The 18433-nt window shown below is 43.6% G+C and overlaps 1 protein-coding gene across 1 annotated transcript in view; it reads left to right on the top strand.

Moving 5' to 3' along the window:
* The first annotated feature begins 832 nt into the window (after positions 1 to 832).
* Positions 833 to 18433, top strand: part of arap2 (ArfGAP with RhoGAP domain, ankyrin repeat and PH domain 2) — a 119288-nt gene continuing 101687 nt past the window's right edge. The window contains exons 1-7 of the mRNA XM_073475204.1: positions 833 to 1007; positions 1958 to 2817; positions 4716 to 4798; positions 8239 to 8315; positions 8638 to 8702; positions 9503 to 9865; positions 11683 to 11752. Coding sequence (XP_073331305.1) covers positions 2018 to 2817; positions 4716 to 4798; positions 8239 to 8315; positions 8638 to 8702; positions 9503 to 9865; positions 11683 to 11752 — 1458 coding nt within the window. The 5' untranslated portion in view covers positions 833 to 1007; positions 1958 to 2017. The remainder of the gene's footprint in view (positions 1008 to 1957; positions 2818 to 4715; positions 4799 to 8238; positions 8316 to 8637; positions 8703 to 9502; positions 9866 to 11682; positions 11753 to 18433) is intronic.

The following is an 18433-nucleotide window of genomic DNA, read 5'->3' as shown; positions in this document are numbered from 1 at the left end:
CACCTCTACTATGCTGGCAGCCAGGCTTTTGGTTTTGCTGTGCAGAGGGAACTATCTCTTACTCTAATTATCTGATGTCCTATTGTATGCCTTTTATGATCCTCATGTCTGCACACACACTCATACTTTCATATGTTCCCATGCCCGTGTGGCATGTGCAAGCTGTTCATCTCCTCTTTTTTTTTGTTCTCTATTGATCTAAACACTCTGCGGGCTCTGACACCAGGCAGTAGCTGCAGATCAAAACTCCTATATCCAGCCCTTAATAATGTTTGCTGAATGTGTGGGCTCTGTGGTGTGTGTGGCTTTGTGTGCGCACACATTGTGTGGGTGGTTGTACAAGCGCTAAAAGGCAGAGATGGTGGAGCAGGCCAGGTCAAATGCGCTAGCAAGCTTTGGCGTGTGCCTGCGCTGGCTGTTGGCCAGTACAGGTCCCTGCATGTTAACACTGCAGTACACAGCTGGGCAGGTTTGATAGGCGGCGATGAAGACTTAATATAGTGAAGTGTGGAGTGGCAACTTTAATTTAGCTCCTGTGTGCAAGCTGCTAAGTGAAGTGCGATGTGTGTGCCTACAAGGTGTCAAACTTTAAAAGGCAAACATATACGAGAGAGGAAGAGATGCTGTGTTCTCACCAGGCTATAAAATAACTAAAACAGGTCATTTTTTTGTTCATGTTTATTCTGTGAACTGTATGCACAGGCGCACAAATGTTTATGCACCCATATGCAGCAAGAATGTGTTTACTTGAAAGCAGAAGTAACACTTCATATCCCCTGTGTACCGTAGGTTTGCAACTCAAAAGAGAAGTGGACATGACGAGATGGTGATGCTGATGTATCCTGTGTGATAGAGCAGTTCTGCCGCTCAGTTCATCAGCGCTCGACACTGAAGAGATGGTGTGAAAGTATCAGGAGGCAGGCGTTTAACAAGAGCGGACCATCAGCCGGTTTACTACCTGCGCACACTGCTCAGTGGTGAGCTTGGATTTTTGAAACTCTGCTGTGGTAAGTGCTTAAAAAAAGGGGAAGAAAAGGGCGTATTAACAAAGAAGAAACTCAGTTTGCGTGTTTTTGATTCAAATGTCAGACCTTAAGCAAGGTAAGTCTCTTGAAATCCTGACAGTAGAGAAATGTTATGATGGTGGCCTGCTATTTCGTCACAGCTATTGCTGCTTCCTGCTGTTTCTTCCCTGAGTGTTGCACATTTAGGTTTCATTTTGTTGGCTGGCATGTTTGCTCACTTGTTGCTGGATGTACAGTACATGCTCGAGTAAGCTCAAAGGCATACACGGTTAAATTAAGGCATCTTTGCTGTTTCGGTGAGATTACATGAGAAGATCAACAGCACCATGCTCATGTCTGCTTGGTATGACTGTTTTTTTTTTTTTATTATGCCTAAACAAACGGTTTACTTATGTACCAAACTATTTCCTGACCTGTTGAGATCACTTCCTGGAATCTGACCACTTGTTTTCACACATTATTTTTGTTTTTGTATTCAGTGCAGAGCTAATATAAGAGTTTCCGGCTGCGTCCAGTACTTCTCTCTTGCTGTATGCTAAGCTAGGCTAAGCGTCCTCAGGCTGTAGCTTCACATTCACCGTACAGTTAGTAGGGTGTTATCGATCGTCTCATGTAACCCTAGCGAATAAGCATTCAAAATATTGAAGCTTTCCTTTAATGAATTAGAGAAGAAAGTGATAGTTATAGGAAAAAATTCAATGCTTCAAATTACACCTGCAGAACTTCCCTGTAAGGCAAAATCAATATCCACTTTGAACAGTTTTGGTTTGCAGGAAATTGCCCTTCATTAGAGCTGAACCAATATTTTATTCCTGTTAGAATTTATGGATGTTTCACATCTGAATAATTTTGAGGTACAAGAGTGTAATCATGCAAAATTATCTTTCACAGCCTCTTAAATTTACAGTATTTATCTGTTTTTCTGTCTACAGTTAAAACCTGGGCATCTTCTGAAGTCCTTCCTGATGTGGCAGAGCTGACACTTAAGCATCATGTGGGAGCCTCCAGATTCTAGCCAGGAGATCACAGAGTGGTTGTCTTCCCTCCGCCTGTCGCAGTATACCTCATGTTTCCAGCAAGGAGGCTATGAAGCTCTGGAACACTGCAAGGACCTCACAGATGAGCGCCTCCTGGAGCTCAGAGTGTTTCCAACAGGCCACCGTAGGCGCATCCTCCGCAGTTTGGAAGCACTTGGGGTGAATCAGCCGAGCGATGAGGAGCAAGATGAAGACGGAGGGGTAGAGAACGGAAGGTGTCGGAGGAAGCCGGTGCCACACCCGAGACACATCTTCCTGAAGGATAAAAAGAGAGGGACTTCCTGTCAGCAGCATCAGTCGAAGGAAAGGAGGGATTTCGAGGGAAGTCAGACTTTGCCTCCAGGAGCAGGACTTGGAACTGAAAATGAGGATGTCCCAGAGAGTGGATACTTCCGCCGCCCGCCTCAACCGGCCCCACGCAATCCCCAAAACATCCAAACAACTATATCCGGACACACCTTCATCCCTCCCTCCATGACCTCCAGCAGCAGCAGTGAGTCCCTCTCTATTTCTGAAATGCCCTCAGACTGGGAGATTTCCTCAGAGGATCCCTCGCTGTCTAGCACTGACTCCATTCCCTATCCTGCCACTGACGACAACGGGGGTTTTAGTGGCGAAATGGTGGACAACTCCATCTACGAGTCACACCCCACTTTTAAGGTTCCCGGAGCTCCACGGCTCACTCGCTCCTACCGTCTGAGGCACCGGCCCGTCCCGGAAATCCCAACTCAGACCATACTGCCACTTCAGGACAGGTAAACTTCCAGTTAAACTCAAAGGAATAGTTGAACATTTTGGGAAATGATCCTTTTCACTTTGTTGCCAAGGATGAGAGAATTGATACCGCTCTCATGTATGTAGCTATGGTAAATATGAAGCTTGCTGTAGCATTAAGGGGAGACAGCTATTGGCTCTGTTAAAGGCAGCTAAACCTCTCTATATACATATATTTATATATGATTATGTTTAATCTGCACAAAAACCTTCCCTTACTTTACCCTGTTAATTTCTCTTTCACCAACAACACACATTGATTAACATCAATATGATGTAAATGTGTCAGATTTAGCGATAAAACACATTTTCATGTGCAGTTTCTCTGCAATGATAGCCAGCACGCTATGATGTTATAAATTGAAACAAGCAAACATGAACTCATACACACATAAACAGATATAGGAAAAGAGTCTGCTAGCGTCAGTTTCATTTTGACCATACAGATAGAAGTGTTGTGGTGGAAGGGGGCATTTTTCACTTTGGTCTTTGTACAGATTAAAGAACAACCACACAGGATATACACTGTTTCCCACAGAATGGCTGTGTACCTGTGGTGGCGACCTGAGAATGAGCTTTAAGAGTTTGTCCTACATAGTATTGCTTCAGTTGTCCTCTTTAATGCACGCACACTGGCCTGCCTCTCTCTCCTCTCTTTTTCACCTGCGATTGTGGAGGAATCTTGTTAGTCTTGTAGCCGATCAAAGCCAACATGCATCGAAGGATGTCGCAACAACCAGGTGCTCTTAAAAGTTTGTACAAAACAACGGCATAAGTAGGCCTGCATTGAAAAGGAGAGAGGGATGTAATACCAGAGAGCTTCTCTCTCTGTGTCTGCAGATTGATTGACAGTAGATGAGGGGCAAAGAATAATGAAAGTGGCCAATATAATGCCTTAATGGGTCGCCAAATATACTTGCCCCCACAAGTAAACTGTATGTGTGGGAAACACTGGTATAACATGTTGACTTTTGAGCTTTAGAGGTGTTAAGAGGCAGATTTTGTTAAGCTAAGCTAACTGGCTGTAAGCAGCTTGCAGTTTAGCAAGCATGAGATTCGATTTTCTAATCTAACTGTTGGTAAGAAAGCAAATAAGCATATATCCCAAAACATCAAACTTTTCTTTTAAAGGAACAGGACTTGTATGAAGCTAGGCTAGCTGTCTTTGCGCTGAGCTAACCGCCTGCTGGTGGTAGCCTCATTACTGTAGAGACGTGCGAGTGGTGGAGAAGGACATTTTATGCTTTGGTTTTTAGATGGAAAAAAAAAACATGATTTAACATGTTGATTCATGAGCTGAAGAGTTGTTAAGGGAATAGCTTTTGTTCAGTTAACCCTCGGCAAAAACTCAAATTTTGTCCCAATTTCTTTTAAAGGAATAGTACTTTTAAAATCTCTGTATGACGTGAAGCTAGCTGTTCCTGCAGTCTTTGCTCTAAGCTGACTGGCTGCTTTCGGTAGCTTCATATTTTCTATACTCAGATGGGAGTGATATCGGTCTTCTCACCTAACTCTCAGCAAGAAAGCAAAGAGTGTATTTTCCAAAAATGTTGAAGTACTTCTTTTAAATATAAAGTTTGACTTAAAAGTTTATGAGCAGTTGTTGAGAACTGTTTTATAAACAATATGAAAACTTTTTCTCTTTGCATTTACATTTATACTGATGGAAAACCAGCGGCCTCTCACTTTATATTCATTTCTGCATTCCCACGTACATTACATCCTCTCGTACTGTACATTGTTGAACTTTTGAACCGCAAAACTAACTTTCAAAGTTCCACATCTATATTCTTAAGGCCTTTACGACTAAACGGTGTTCCCTATGTTCCCCACGTGCTGCACTGGTCGTTCTAATCCACTGATTTCTCTTCCTCCTCAGGAGCACACCACCAGCGCAAACAACCAGCCCTGAACACCTAACCGGCTCAGAAGGTCCCATCGGTGCAAACAGCATACAGAAAGGTACACAGTCTTTCAGCTGCATCCGCTTCATCTCTGCCATGAATATTTCATTCGGCAGTAGAGTCAGCGGCGCTGTTGTTTGCCCGGATGAAAGAAGGGAGAGGAGATGAGGGTAGTGTGTGGGTGGGGTGGGTGGGAGTGTTCGGCGGCTGTGTCGTGGGAAACTGCATCGCCCCCGTTTCAAGCGCACGTCTCGTAGGGAATATGCTCCCTCACATCTTGTCCCTCAGCGAGACCCTGGTGTGTATTCCCGTCGCCTGGCTCTCCAAAGTTTTTTAGAAGTTGTTTAACTTTGCTAACAACACACAGTCTTGTAGTACAACCAGTACAAATATGTTTTGAATTTTTCCTCCTCCCTTCCTGGATTTATTGGGCTTACTCGACCCTCATGTCTCATCTGAAGAGATGCTACGTGAGCTGTTTTCTGTGCTGAGCTAGACGTGTTCTCCGAGGATTACACAAGGCTTTTCTGTGACAACAGCCTGTATGAATGTGTGTCAAACACCTGTGAACATGTCAGTCTTTCTGGGACCATATCTGACCGCGCTGTGACATTTTCTTTTGCCGTCATCTGCAACATATCAACAGTTTTCTGTCCGTTTTCTACACTTTATCTCCCCTCACGCTCCGTTTTTTGGCTTCCCCTTTCCTCCTTGTTCCGTGTACCTTTACTGCAGCAGTCTCTTGGTAGACCTTGTTTTTCCAACTTTTTCTCTGTACGGAGCAAGACAGAGAGGGAGACTAGAGAGAAAGGAGAGACAGTGATGCGGGTTGGGAGGAAGGAAGAGGAGATGGATGCAAAGCAGGCAGAGAGACGGAGGAAGAGAGGGAGCCAAGACGGTCCCAGTGCAGGGAGGCGGGGAGCTCGACTAGCGAGCTAAATCTCCCTTCACAGCGAGGCCTAGCAAGGCGTTATTTGACATATTATTTTACCTGAGCATATTTGAAGAGTTTACTCCATGATGAGATCCAAAACTTGGAGGAAAAAACGTGCAGCGTGGTCTCCCAGAATGATTGTTGTATTCAATCAAAATTTGCTACAGCAGGCTGACAGAATTTTAATTAACACCCCAACACCTCCTCGTAAAAATAAGTTTTTTTCACAAGAAATATCTCATCGAGAAAACATTTGTCTGACTGGTGCTTCATCAGCAACACAGCAAACTTGGCAAATTATTCAGTGACTAAAAAACAGAAATGTTTGCAGTTGTAGATTTGGAGACTGCACAGTGGCATACATACACGGCTCAGTTTAATCCCTTTCCATTTTTCAGCACCATACGTGTGAAAGCTGTTTGTTTCTTTGACGTTGCTGTGGTGTTGACAGGCCTGACCTTGGTGCAAGAGTTTCACACCTTCACACAACTTTACATAGTCTTCCTCCTGATTATTTTTAAATCCGCCAACATCGGAAAGCCAGTTCTCAACTATAAAACTTAGGATTTTTGGACTTGACACTATGATGTAACGTATCATTCAGAGCCATACTTTTTAAAAATGTACATAAATGTCCATTTCTGTCCTTGATCCAATATTAATGGGGAAAACAATTTATCCAATAAAAATTTTCAGATTCCCTGTGATCAGAATTTTCTACTTTTAATTGTTTCTTATTATTGTAAATTGAGTATCTCTGCATTGAGGACTGATGGTCACACAAAACAAAATGTTTATAAAGATTTAATTCAATTAAATCAGCAATTAATCAAATAAATTTAGACTACACGATTTATGATGGCTCTTTGAGGCTGTACTTAGGCGCAGTCCTGATTTGAGTTAAATGCCGGAAATGTGCCCTAAACGCCACTTGAAGCTAACTGGAAGCTGGAAACATGACAGAGGCGACTGGAGACACGGTGAGTGGTGCTGGCTCAGGTGTGTGTGAGCTGACCAATCACAGCAGACTGTGTTTTTGGGAGGGGGGCCTTAAAGAGACAGGAGCTAAAACAGAGCATTAAAGCATGTTAACCTATTCTAGTAGTAAGCCAACATAAAATTATGAACCTGGAAATGAACATAATATGTCTCCTTTAAGTAAGCTAACTACAATAGCAACATGATTAATATAATATCCCTTATTATGATGACTGTCATCCTCATTGTCATCGTTCAGAAGAACAAAAATAGTCAGGAAAAGAAAAGAAAAAAACCTTTTCACTCCTGTTGTTCTTGAACTATTCACTTGTGAATTCAGGGACATGGCGTCAGAAATAATAAATTGTCTGGTGACTTATTTGAATTCAGATGTTGGCAGTTGTGCGTCCTCTGTGCTGAGTGTGGGAGTGACACAAAGGAGTGATAATAACAAACTGACCTGTATCTCCCGGACTTAAAAGAACAGCAGCTTCATTCAGAACACAATCAATCTCCTCACTAACTCCGAACTGATGGCGGCATCTGGGTCTGCGACTTGAGAGAGCGTCTGGTCGGGAGCAGATAAAGAAGCAGGGACTGAGAGAAACAAAAAAAAAAATCTGGAGAAGAAGCCATTGGGGGAAGAATGGAGGGAATCGGACAGGAATTGAGTACAGTAGCGTTCGGGCGGCTCCTCGGAGAGAATCGCCAGTGGCCTGAAGGTCAGCAGATAGATGATGATTGATGGTCGCTATCTGCCCACTGAGCCTGTCCGTAGAGAGGGCGGCTGTGTTGGAGTGGATTCTATCATCAAGTAAACTGACCCCTTCATAAAGCCCTCTATGTGCCCTTTGTGTTCTTCTGTAGAGGCCTGCACTGTGTGTCGGTACAGCTTTAAACAACAGTACATTCACATCTGTATTGGCGTGAAAACTCATTTAACTGTCCGTCCTTTTATGTCTGTGTTTGTCTCAAGGCATCTTTATGTGTCTGACAGTGTTTCGATCTTTGTACGACACCGTCGGCGTGCGTATCTGCTTCTCCGCAAGTGTCTATGTGCGTGTTTAGCCCCCGTGGCGGCGTCTTCTGGCCCTCACAATCCTCAGGAGAGGGTGGTGTCATTTTTCACAGTGACAGGCTGTGGCCCACGCAGGGTGGCCCCGGGTCTCCAGACTAATAGTGTCTGGCCAGAGTCACTCTTCTTCCTCGTCTTTGCTTCCACCGACCACCGACCACGGTCCCCGCAGGAGCCAAGACAGAGAAATGGCCTTGGCAGAGGCTCAGTCTGTTTGAGGATCATACTCCCAGTTGGGCAAGGAAAAGGCCGAGGCAGAGAGATAGGCATGCTAAAACAAAATTTAATTGGTTTACTGCTTACATGGATCAAGGGTTCTCACATTTATTCAGATCAATGAGTTGGTTTTAATCAAAGGGCACTATAGCATCTGAGTGATTTAAAATTTAACTGGAACAATCCAGTTAAGCTCCTTACTTTCATGCACCACGTTTAGGCCTTCATACTGTGTCCTGCAAGTTTTCAGTGCTGTGACAAAACCACCATTGTGTTGTGTCTGTGTCCCTTTTAGCAACTCTTCAAAGAACCTTGACGCCTATTGCTCCCTATGGAGAAATGTTCCTGTACAACAACCCTGAAAGCACTCCGGTAAGACAGTGTACACTCCCGCTAGTGGACAGTGAGTAGCAGCTTACCAAAGAGGAACAGACATTTCTCACATCTTCAACACTATCAGCGCTGTTTTAGCCGCAGTCTGCACAGCAGACTTCCCTCTCTGTGTTAATGTTGTCACCATGGACACATAGCAGAGTGGGAAATGTGCTTGTTTCAGTTTGCCCCCTGAGGTTAATAGAAATGTCACCTAGCCACTAAAGTTAACATAGCTTGGTGCACCAACACGATAACAGTGTCTGACTGAAAGATGGACGCTTTCTTTTCATCTGATGCTAATCTGCTCTGTGCTCTGTAGGACCAAGGCGCCAAAGAAGGGTTGCAGAAGGGTTTAAAGGACAAGATAAAACAGAGGAAACAGAGGTACGGTATGCTGATCTGATGCTGCTGTCCCACGCCCACCTGGTTTCATAAATAGGAAAGAGGAACTACCAACCACTCATTAACTTGTAGTGGTTTCTAGTCTCAGTGTAGCACATTGTTAAGATCATCATGCAGCTGCATCATGTTATGCAGCTGCATGCGAAAGTGAACATGCATTCTCACACTGGAAATGTCAAAAACAAACAATTTGTTACTCTGGTTGCAAGCACTCTGTTGAGCTCTCCAGCCACGTAATCATTTCATTGCTGTCTCAGAAATGTGACAGGAGCCTACTTAAAGGAATGGTTTGGACATTTTGGGAAACATTCACATTCATGCCAGGAGTTAGATGTGATCAATACCACTTTCTTGTCTGAATGCTAATTATGGCCATTAGCTAAGCTCACCAAATAGACTGGAGACAGGTTAAAAGCCCTGGCCTGGCTCTTTGAAACAATTTTAAAAAATGTGCATACTAAAAACATCTAAATTCAAGTAAAATGCATCCCCAAACTTAAATGTAAAAATTACAAGTGGTGGTATTACCGGGAGTTACATGCTGTTACTGTTTCTTGGCTGGGTACAGTGACTTCTTGTTGCTGTTCATTAAGAAAGAGTTACAGCACCCAAGTCCTCATAAAACACTGGATAAAACAAACAAGGTACATGTTAGTTTGTGAGCTTCGAAGCTGCTAGGTTTTGCTCCTGGCTCTAACTACAGACATATCTTCTCATCTCATTACAGCAGGTATTTTCCATAATGTTTAACTGTTCCTTTATTGTCATCCATACTCCTACAGAAAAAAGTCGCCTAAACAGAAAGAGTCCAAGGATAAAGTGCCTCCCCCGGCTCCAACTATCCCAGACCCCTACACAGACGAATACTCCACAGTGGAAGATTGTGCCAGCATTTTGCCGAGAGCCAGTTTGGATCAAAGTTTTGCAGTGACCCCTGTGAGTCTTGCTGTTGGAGCAGCTGCCTCTGGGCCTCAGGATGACTCTTTAATCATGGTGGATTGTGACCTCTACTCTGAGCCTGCAGATGCTCTGGGGGGTGTGACCAGAAATGCACTGCCTGATATCTCTCCATACGCATGCTTCTATGGAGCCCCAAAACACCAGGTGCTCAAAGTGGGTTGGCTGGACAAACTGTCGCCTCAAGGGTAGGTTACAGTACTGCTGAAGATTAGATTTGTGATTAGAGAGATTATCAGACATGAGAAATTCTTCATCTGATGTAATGACTGATGGATCTCTATGAAATCCTTATTAATACCACTTTTACTGCAGCTCCACATTGCACAACTGTTATTAATATCTATTCCATTTTAAGATGTTCTCATGTAGTTTCACAACCTTTTACCCCGCCAACCTTAATGTGCCTCATTCCACTTCCTGTCAAGTGGCGAAGAAAGTCACCACAGTTAATCAACCACGGCTTCCTGTTTTTTTGAAGACCTGTTTTTCTATTCAGCTTCCATGTGTGTCTCATATCTTTGATGGCTATTCAAAAGGAATTAATGGTATCAGACGCAGAAGCCTGAAGCAGACCTATCCGTAATGCATAGCACCACCGAAAGGAAAGCACAAGAAATAGGAGGTAACCTTCTTGTATTGAGATGCGTCTTCAATCAATCGATCAATCAAACTTTACTTATCTGGCGTCTTTCAATCAAATGCAACCCAAAGTGCTTTACAAAACATAGGATGTTAAATGCATTTAGAGACGAAGGCACACCAAAACAGAACAAAATAAATGATCAACAATAACATTTTGATAAAATAGAATACAATAAAAAAAGACATCTGAAAAAAAAAATAATAACAGCCATACGATTATAAAACACTACCTAGAAGCCAGACTAAATACGTACATTTTTAGTTTACATTTGAAAATATCAGTAGTTTCAGATGCTCTGGAAGGCTCTCCTAGATGTTTGAGTGTACTGGCTGAAAGCAGCATCACCAAACGTCTTTGTTCTGCTTTGTGGAGCAGCTTAAAGAGAAAAACCGGAGGATCTGAGAAACCCTTGTAGTTCATAAACAAAAAAGAATTTGAGAGAGATTGTTCGATTCAAGGCCATTTTGTGCATTGCGAAAGAATTTTAAAATCTATACGAAAACTGACATTCAACCTGTATAACGGATAAGTAGGCGTAATCACAGACATATGTATGTGAAGATAGGCAGCGCTTCTCTGCTTCTTCCCGCTGTGCAAACATTAGTCTGCGCAGTAGATCAAGCGTTGGAAACCCATCCATCCACCCATCCGCCCGCTCGATCGCAAACTGTCGATCATGATGTCTCAGTCCCTTTTTAAAGCATCACATGACAAATTAAAAGAAGTGAACACTTGAACCCAACTTAGCCTGACGACAACAAACTTAAATGACGGAAACCATCTTTGGGAAAATGTCATGTGACATGTACTTTGAGTTTTTAGTTTGACCCATGTCTCATCTGCTAACATGGAAGGGCTTATGACCTTTCCTGAATACAACCATCAGGGGGCGATCAAGATGTTTTGGCCTCAGTCTTATATACAGTTAATGGGCGTAACGGATGCTGTTTTTTAGCCTTCGTCACCACTCGTGTGGCACGGATTTGAAAAAAAATTGGGATGATGATTCACTTATTATGGCCACATGCGCCAGCGTTGCACCAGAGCTCTCAGTCATTTGCTTCCTTTTTATATATTCACCGTCACCACCTGATATGCATGAGTTTGGCAAACTGCCCTGGGGCTGTTGAATATTCAAACTGGACATAGCCATTTGTTTTGATTATGCTAATTGGCATCTGTTGATACAACTCTTGACATTAATAAATCAGTGGCACTCTTAATGAAATTCGAGTACCTGTTCAGGGCAGATTTAGTTCCTGGCTCACTGTATTGATGTTTTTTTGCTTTAGCTGTGACTTCTTTCACCCAAAACCGGCTTACCTCGGTTTGAATTTGTACCTCCTCTTCTCTTCGCAGAAAATGTGTTTTCCAAAGGAGGTGGGTGAGATTTGATGGCGAGAGCCTGGCCTACTACAACAACGACAAGGTGCGTGCGTGAAAAACACATGCCCACACATCCCCTCCCTCCTCCTCCTCCCTCTTCCTGCTGACACACCCACATCCTCCACATGCACACTGGCGAAGGCAATCTCACCCCTCCGTTACAGAAATCTATACGGCGGGCAGCCGAGCCAAGTTCTGAGTGTTCCCTTTCTTTATCTCCTCCTCCTCTTTCTCATTGTCATCATCATCATCATTAGTGTGGCAGGGTAAAAAATGGGGGCAAGGACAGAGCGACTCTACGCCATGCATGACAGGCCAGCACTCTCTGTGCCCGCCCAGCCATACAGTAAAGTACATTGATGTTGGCACCTGACCAGGTCCCCGAGAAAGAAAGAAAGAGGGAGAGGGAAAGACTCTCCTCTCTTCTTGCCTCCCTCAGCAGTTCTCCCTCCCTCTACCTCTCTTCATTCTCCTTCTGTGTGACAGTCAAGCTTGAAATTCCGCTTAACACTGCCTGCCTTATCATCAGAGGGAGGGAAGGATGAAGGGGGAGAAAGGGTTAGGGTGGGGTGAGAGTGCGTGGGTTGAAGAGTCAGAAACTGGAGAGCTGTCAGGCAAAGATGGAAGCAGGATGGCAGTTGAACCACCACATGCAAAGGCTGGACAAGTTGTTTTTATTTCATAAACTTTTACAAACTTTTGGCTGCGGCTTTGAAAGAAAGACAGCGGTCTTTCTCAACTAAGACGATGTTCAAACTGCCAGCCCGAATCCTATTTTTTATTCAGATTTTATCCAGATTGATTTTAGGAAGTCTGGACCATGTGCATCAAGTTCAAAGTGTCTTTTGTGCCACTCGACACACAACAACGATATCAAGTCCAGGTTCCTTTCCAGAGTCACGGAAGTGCATCAGAGCAGCTGAGCAGAAATCGTGCTGCTACTAGTGGAGCGCTGTGGGAGACATCAGAGAGAACAGCAGTCCGTGGACACTCATGCTAAAATAAATTCTCTGCTGTGCGACTTGATAGCACGTTTGGTTAGAGGGCGAGATGATGGATCACTGACAAACAAAAATTAGAGGTCGATACGGTTCTACACAAATGTTTGTTGTGGTCAATTACACAACTAACGGACGTCAATAGTTTCTGTTGGCTTAAAGTTAACATTTTCTAAACTGATGAAAGCAGAAATGTAAAGTTTATATTATTTGTACTAGACGTCCCAAAACTTGCATGAGCCCGGCGTGAATTCTGTGTTCTAAAGTGGCCTTAACCTATCTGACTCAATGTGCTTTACCTCCGTGTTTGTGCTAATGACCGTTGGATGTATCTCTGACTAACAACAAACACATTTCTGTGTGTGTGGTGTGTGTGAGCGGTGACCTCAGCGCCCCTTCCCAGGGCCAGCTCGTTTTCGCTGCAGCAGCATTGCACAACATCACAATCAATGATGTGGGACCTGTCTGATGCCGGCTCGTTAATCACTTACTAATTATAGTCCGCCGTGCTCTCTCGCTCCGTCTGCCCCTCTCTCTCTGGCTCTCTTTCTCCTCGTTCTCTCTTTCCATTGCATTTGTTGCTTTATTTATCAGGACACGCTCCATCGCCGGCAGGGTGGGAATCGGCAGGGAGGCCAGTGAGTCAGCACTTTATACTCCGTGTCACTGTTGGCGGAGGCTAGACAGTTTCTGGAAAGATGAAAGTTTGCCTTTGAGTGTGTGTGTGTGTGTGTGTTTGTGTGGGAGAGAGAGAGAAAGAGAGGGAACAGGGATTGTTGTTTAGACTTTTTTAAAGTCATCCTGTCAATGTGACTCTCCCCTCCGAGAAAGCAGAGGGCTTCATCATGTTTCGGGTGAGCGGAGAGGTCGAGTACAATCTCTCTGTCATCCCTGCTTTGTGCGGCCAGCTGAGGCCACGTACCACCCTCCATGGCACCCGGTGCCACCTCCATGGGGTGAGCGCGGGGGTAGAGGAAGATTACATGGACAGACAGGAAGTCTCTCAGCAGCGCTTTATGTCAGAAATTGAAGCAGAGTTGGTGGTTTATTTTCCCTTCACAGTGCAGAGACATGTATGTGTGTTCTGTTACAGGTGTGAAGTGAACAACCACAACATCTGACGAAAAGAAGTGTGTCGTAGTGCACTTTCATCGGTTACAATTCATCTTCTGTCTCCTAGGTGCTCTGATGCTACGACAACTCGAAGCCTGAAAGTTTCCGCCATCCTTCTAGAAAAAGTATAAAAAAAAGTATTACATTCATATGTGCAAGGAGGCTGCACTGCTGAGCGTTCAACTGTGTGTCTAAAGAGACTGGAACGCAGCCTAAGCAGAAGCAGATTTGCTAATTATTTTAAACAGGAAGTAGGTAAATCCTCCTCATCATTTGCTAAATGTCACGAGATATCTTTATGGTGTCGAGATTAGATAAACAGAAAGGAGTTATGATTAAACTGAACCGATTCTAACCAGCTGATAGCTTTATTACTCAAGATGCTGCCATCTCATGTATGCATCAAAATCTGAGGCTGGCAGTGTTTCAGTCAATCAGACTTGACTTATGTTGAACGCCCAGGTAAAACAATGGCCGCTGAAGTACGTTTGGCGACCTTTTTCAGCATTTCTTTTAACTTTTGAACTGTGATTGATTAACTTGTGGACAATCTGCCCTCGCTCTTCCTCTTCCAGTCACACATGCTCTACAGAGAAACACAGAGCGAGACAGAGATGTCCTCTGGTATCGTGTCCCTCTTGTAATCTGTATACTCTTGTGTTTTTTAGGCAACTTTGTCTGCAAACATTCGAAGTTGCTCAGAAGAGTGTACATAGTCTTTATTTTTATTACTAATAGTATTTTATTTTATATTTCTATTCTATTGTGCATTCTATTTCTGCTTTGCTTTTCTCTTGTTTCAGTTTGCTTATCTTTCACTCAGTCTGTAAGCTGCTATAATAAGTGAATTTCCCTGGTGAGGGATCGATAGAGTCTTATCTTATATTATATTATCTTAAAAAGATAGTGGATTTTTGAGCCTCATTCTCACCAACGCTACCACCACAGATACACGACCTCTCTGTGGGGCTGTTGAGCTAAATTTTAATATCACAGTGCAACTGTAACATGTCCAAAACGACAGCGCTTGATGTTTACCATGTTGCTAACATTTATGTGCAGTTGAGGATGAGCAGAATGTCACTGCAGATATTCGGGCATTAAGCAAAATATCAAACACATTAAAGTGAGATTATGTCAGTTAAATATAAAAAAAAAACACCTAAAAAGTTGAAATAATTAGCAATATAGTGCTACCAATATAGTGCTACCTTGTACCTTGCAGTACAGAGAAGGCTTTCTGCTGCTATAACCTTATCTGTTCTAGTATGAACAGTAGCTTATGCTGGATGATGTTAGCTAACTTTACATACAGCTGCTGACTGGGTCAATTCAGCTGGTATTATTATGTCTTTAAAGTGTCTAGATAGAGAATTTTAGCAAATAAAACATGCAGTTATTCTGCAATTGCACTACTGGCCACCGTGGTCGCTGTTCATTTTACTTTCAAATTTCAGCTGCAGTCTCTTGATGAAAAATCAGCTGATCCACAGAGATAATATAAAGTTAGAAAGTTATTATAATTCATGCTCAGGTCTGCCCAAAAGTTGCTAGATATGTTGCTAAAAAAAAAAAAAAAATTGCTAAAGGCGTCTTCATAGTTGCCAAATCTAGCAAGAATGTCTCTAGCAAACTAACAACACTGACTACAGATGCATTTCTTTTTGGCTAAAATGAAACTGTCATAGCATTGGGGACTTCTCAAGCTCTGAAGAAAAAGTGTAAAATCTGTTTGGATTTGAGCCCTTTTATCTTCAACCTTGAAAATTTGTCTAAGATCCTCGCCAATTTTGTGCAGTCTGGACTTGACACTAGTTTGGTTTGATCAGTTTATCATGTTGTCATCTTTCCTACCTGTACACAAAAATAAAAATGCCCAACGCACTGACACCTTCTCATTCTTATTCTCTTTCTCAAACTTTCAACACACCAAAAAACTCTTTTGTAGTTTGAAATCCTGTGGGATCTGTCAGCCCCAGACAGAACTAATCGCACTTAATCACAGTCGCAGCTTGAAGGTCTCTGGCCGCGGTGATGTCATCATTGGGGTAGCGGAGGTGGCGTGGGAGAGTAGCGAGATCCTCGGTCTCACTTCTCCCTCTCTGCGGCGTCGGTAACCAAATCCGTCTCATCAATCACCCCCTTTCGTCTGATTTCGTCAACACGGGGATTGACTTGGGAGAATGCTTTGGTCCTGAGATGTAGTCCTGAGGGTCCCCATGTGGTGTCTTGTGTGTGTGTGTGTGTGTGTGTGTGTGTGTGTGTGTGTGTGTTTGTGAAAACAGTCCAAAGCCTGGCTTGAGGGTGGTGACGGGAGGAAGTGAGGAGGGTGGCTGGGAGGGATGAAGGGATGAGAGGATGGAGAAGGAGGGGGTGAGGCTGAATAGAAGGCCAAAGGGGAGATGAGGTTTTTAGGATCGGGGATCAGTCTTTGAGTATTATCAGTCGGCCTGATTGTCTGTCTGTCTGTCTGTCTGACACAGCAAAGCTCTCCCCTGCCAAGCCTGAAAGCTCCTCTGCTGAGTCCCTCCTGTGTCTTCCCAAGATACCTGAGCTGACGCTTACTGTAACACCCCGAGTGTTTCACTATTTCTTTTGATTTATGTGTGGTTTCATTTTGGTCACCAGAGCCATGCCCAAGATATGTGATATCTATCTTAAATTTTTCCTTAAAGCTGCACTAATCAATATTTTTTTTTATTAACAAAGGGGTAAATGACTACGTTAGGGGTGCAACTAACCATTACTTTCATTATCGAGAAACCGGTCGATCATTTCCTCAGTCAGTCAATTAGTTGTTTGGTCCATGAAATGTCAGAAAATTGAGAAAATGCTGCTCAGTGTTTCCCAAACACCACGATCCTCAAGTCCTCAAATGTCTCGTTTGGTCCACAACCCAAAGATTCCAGTGGACAAAACATGGTGAAGTACCCTCTCTTCATTATAAATATATCACGACTTTCTGTGCGCTGGTGCAGAAAGTCGCGTACATGTGGTGCCATTTTTATTTTTTCTGCCCCTCCCTCTCCATCCAGAGTCTGCTACTGAGCTCTACTATATGTAAAGTGAGAGATGGCACTTGTAGTGTTTAACATACAGAGAATTATCACATGACTGCAGTTTCCCTCAGAGTATTTTTTAGCCTATTTTAGGTCATTATTTTGGTTTCTTAACCTACAACGTCACTGTTTTGATTCAATCTCACTGCTCTCATCAGCTTGTTTTCAGTAGAAACCTGTACACTACGCTTGAAAAATAAATAATTCAGTACCAGGCTGGCATTGCATTGACACACCTATAATATATATAGACCTTTTAAATATTTGGTCTTATATGTAAAAAAAAAAAAAACCCACTCACAGGGGGTTTGAAATAGTCAGCATTTAGAGACCTGGACGATTTGCAGCAGACTAAAGACTTTAAAAAGTCTTGTAACTTAATTAAGAAGCAAAACAGCTCTGCCTAGGAGCAACATCTTTAAAATCCTTTAGGCACCCTGCTTGGTGAAACAATGAGCAGGCATGCATTGTTGTCCACAAGCACTTTCTCAAAGGTGCAGTTCTGTGCTGCGACCAGTTGGTGTCCTCGTGCCTCCACAGAAAATCTATGGAGAGACCAGAACCTTAACTCCATGCTGGTGGTAAAAACTCTTTGCCCTCCTCCCTGCTTTCTCCACACGGCGCCTCCATTATTGTGGGCTTTAGCTCCATTGCTCTGCCTTAATTGTTTCCTGAAGTTTACCGGGTTGTTTTTGAGAAGAAAAAGACACGTAGTTATCCACACAGGATGGGCAGTTCCACGAAGAGAGAAAAGAGAGAGCGACACCTCGGCTGCAAAAATGACATGGGTTGACAAATGTTGGGAGGGTAGAGTGAGAGGTGTGGGAGCGGCTGGAGTGAGAGGAGGGAGGGGAAATGAGTGTGGAGGAGATGTTTGGCAGAGGGAGGCGAGTCAGGTGTGTCTGTTATTGGAGAAAGAGAGGTAGTTAGGCCTCATTGCATCCTTGGCAGTCCTTCCACCTGAGATTAGTCTATAAACATTGTGTGTGTGTGTGTGTGTGTGTGTGTGTGTGTGGCGCGGCTGCAGTGTGTCTGAATCCGCCGTCCCGACGCTGACCTCTTCTGCTTTTCATCATCTCTCCGCCGACTCTGCTGTCAGAGTATTTACAGATGCACAACTCGCAATTAAACAACTCTCTCCTTCATGACCCCAAAACTGGAAATTAAAACAATTAATTACCGTTAACCCATACTCGGGGTGTAATTATCACCGAGCTAGTTCATCCACATGCATACGCACTGAGTTTATCCTCTCCTTCCCTCACCTTGCTTTAACTTCTGGCTAAATTTAGAGAGAGAGGAAGAGGGAGATATTGGTGTGAAACTCCTGGGGAGGGAGATGCACGAGGCTGGCTGTCGGTAATTAGGTTGAGCCACTTCTCGCCATTGTTAACATCCTGCTCCTTATATGAGAAGGACCCCTCCCTGACCCTCTTAGGCGTCTTCATTTCGACATGATGTCTATCTTCCCCACACACCTCCTCCATCCTCCGTCCTCCATCTCTCTCTCTTCTTGATTACAGAATCCCACTGTCACATCTTCTTCCGTCCACG

This window comes from Pagrus major, chromosome 10 (assembly GCF_040436345.1).
Source record: "Pagrus major chromosome 10, Pma_NU_1.0".
Taxonomy (NCBI): Eukaryota; Metazoa; Chordata; class Actinopteri; order Spariformes; family Sparidae; genus Pagrus; species Pagrus major.
The sequence above is the reverse complement of the archived record's forward strand: the minus strand, read 5'-3'. Positions and strand labels throughout refer to the sequence as shown.